The sequence below is a fragment of the Morus notabilis genome, unplaced genomic scaffold (genome assembly GCF_000414095.1).
Source record: "Morus notabilis unplaced genomic scaffold, ASM41409v2 C11361624, whole genome shotgun sequence".
In the NCBI taxonomy this organism is placed as follows: Eukaryota; Viridiplantae; Streptophyta; class Magnoliopsida; order Rosales; family Moraceae; genus Morus; species Morus notabilis.
In genome coordinates, this window is record NW_010386110.1 from 1 (window position 1) to 1020 (window position 1020).

A 1020-nucleotide genomic window follows, 5' to 3' on the forward strand; every position below is an offset into this window, starting at 1 on the left:
CCCCCGCCACTCCAACGGCGGCGGTGATGAATCCTCCAAGTCAAGGTGGGGCTCCGACAGGAGCGGTGGCGGCGGATTCGGTCGGGAGGCGAATAGGGATTTGGGTCCTTCTAGGGCCGACGAGGTTGATAATTGGGCGACGTCGAAGAAACCCTCGGTAGCTGGGAACGGGTTCGAGAGGAGGGATAGAGATAGAGGAGGATTCTTCGATTCGCAGTCGAAAGCGGATGAATCGGAGAGCTGGGTTGCGAATAAGAGCTTTACGCCGTCGGAGGGACGAAGATTCGGCATGTCCGGCGGCTTCGACAGAGAGAGAAGAGGAGGAGGAGGAGGAGCAGGGTTTACATCGAACGGCGGTGGAGCGGATTCTGATTTCTGGGGCAAGAAAAAAGAGGATAGCAACGGCGGTGGGACTGTGAACGAGAGTGGGAGGCCAAGGCTGAATTTGCAGCCGCGAACTCTGCCGATTAGTATCGTAACCTCGCCGGGTTCGGGGCCGGCGGCTTCTACGGCGAAGCCGAAGGGCTCGAACCCGTTCGGAGAGGCGAGGCCGAGAGAGGAGGTTCTGGCTGAGAAGGGACAGGACTGGAAAAAGATCGATGAGCAGCTCGATTCGATGAAGATTAAGGAGGTGGGCGAGAAAGCAGAGGGTGGATCTTCGTTTGGGAACAGGAGTTTTGGGATTGGGAATGGGCGTTCTAGTGACCACACTGAGATGAGTTGGAGGAAGCCTGACACCACGGAAGATGATGCTTCTTCCCACAGGTTTGTACTTTTGTTCCTTCAGATATGTTAAAAACATGTTAAAGTTCACTGCTTTATTGGATTTTGTTTCAAAAGGTTGATGCTTTTTCTTGTTATTTAACGGTTGATAATTCATAATTGTTTGATAATAAGCTACGTTGCTGAGAACTTGTATTGTTGTTAGAATTATGTTTCAGTCTAATAACTATATGATAATAACAGATTTAGTGGTTGATAAGTGACTCTTTGTTTGTCTATACGTTGTTTTGTTCCTGC

General features: G+C 50.4%; 1 protein-coding gene across 1 annotated transcript; it reads left to right on the top strand.

Moving 5' to 3' along the window:
• Positions 1–4: 4 nt before the first annotated feature.
• On the top strand, positions 5–765 carry LOC112095013 (eukaryotic translation initiation factor 4B3; the record flags this gene model as incomplete). The annotated part of the gene is made up of 1 exon (XM_024176700.1): positions 5–765. A coding segment is annotated over one exon (761 nt), but the record flags the coding sequence as incomplete, so codon positions are not given.
• Positions 766–1020: the final 255 nt, after the last annotated feature.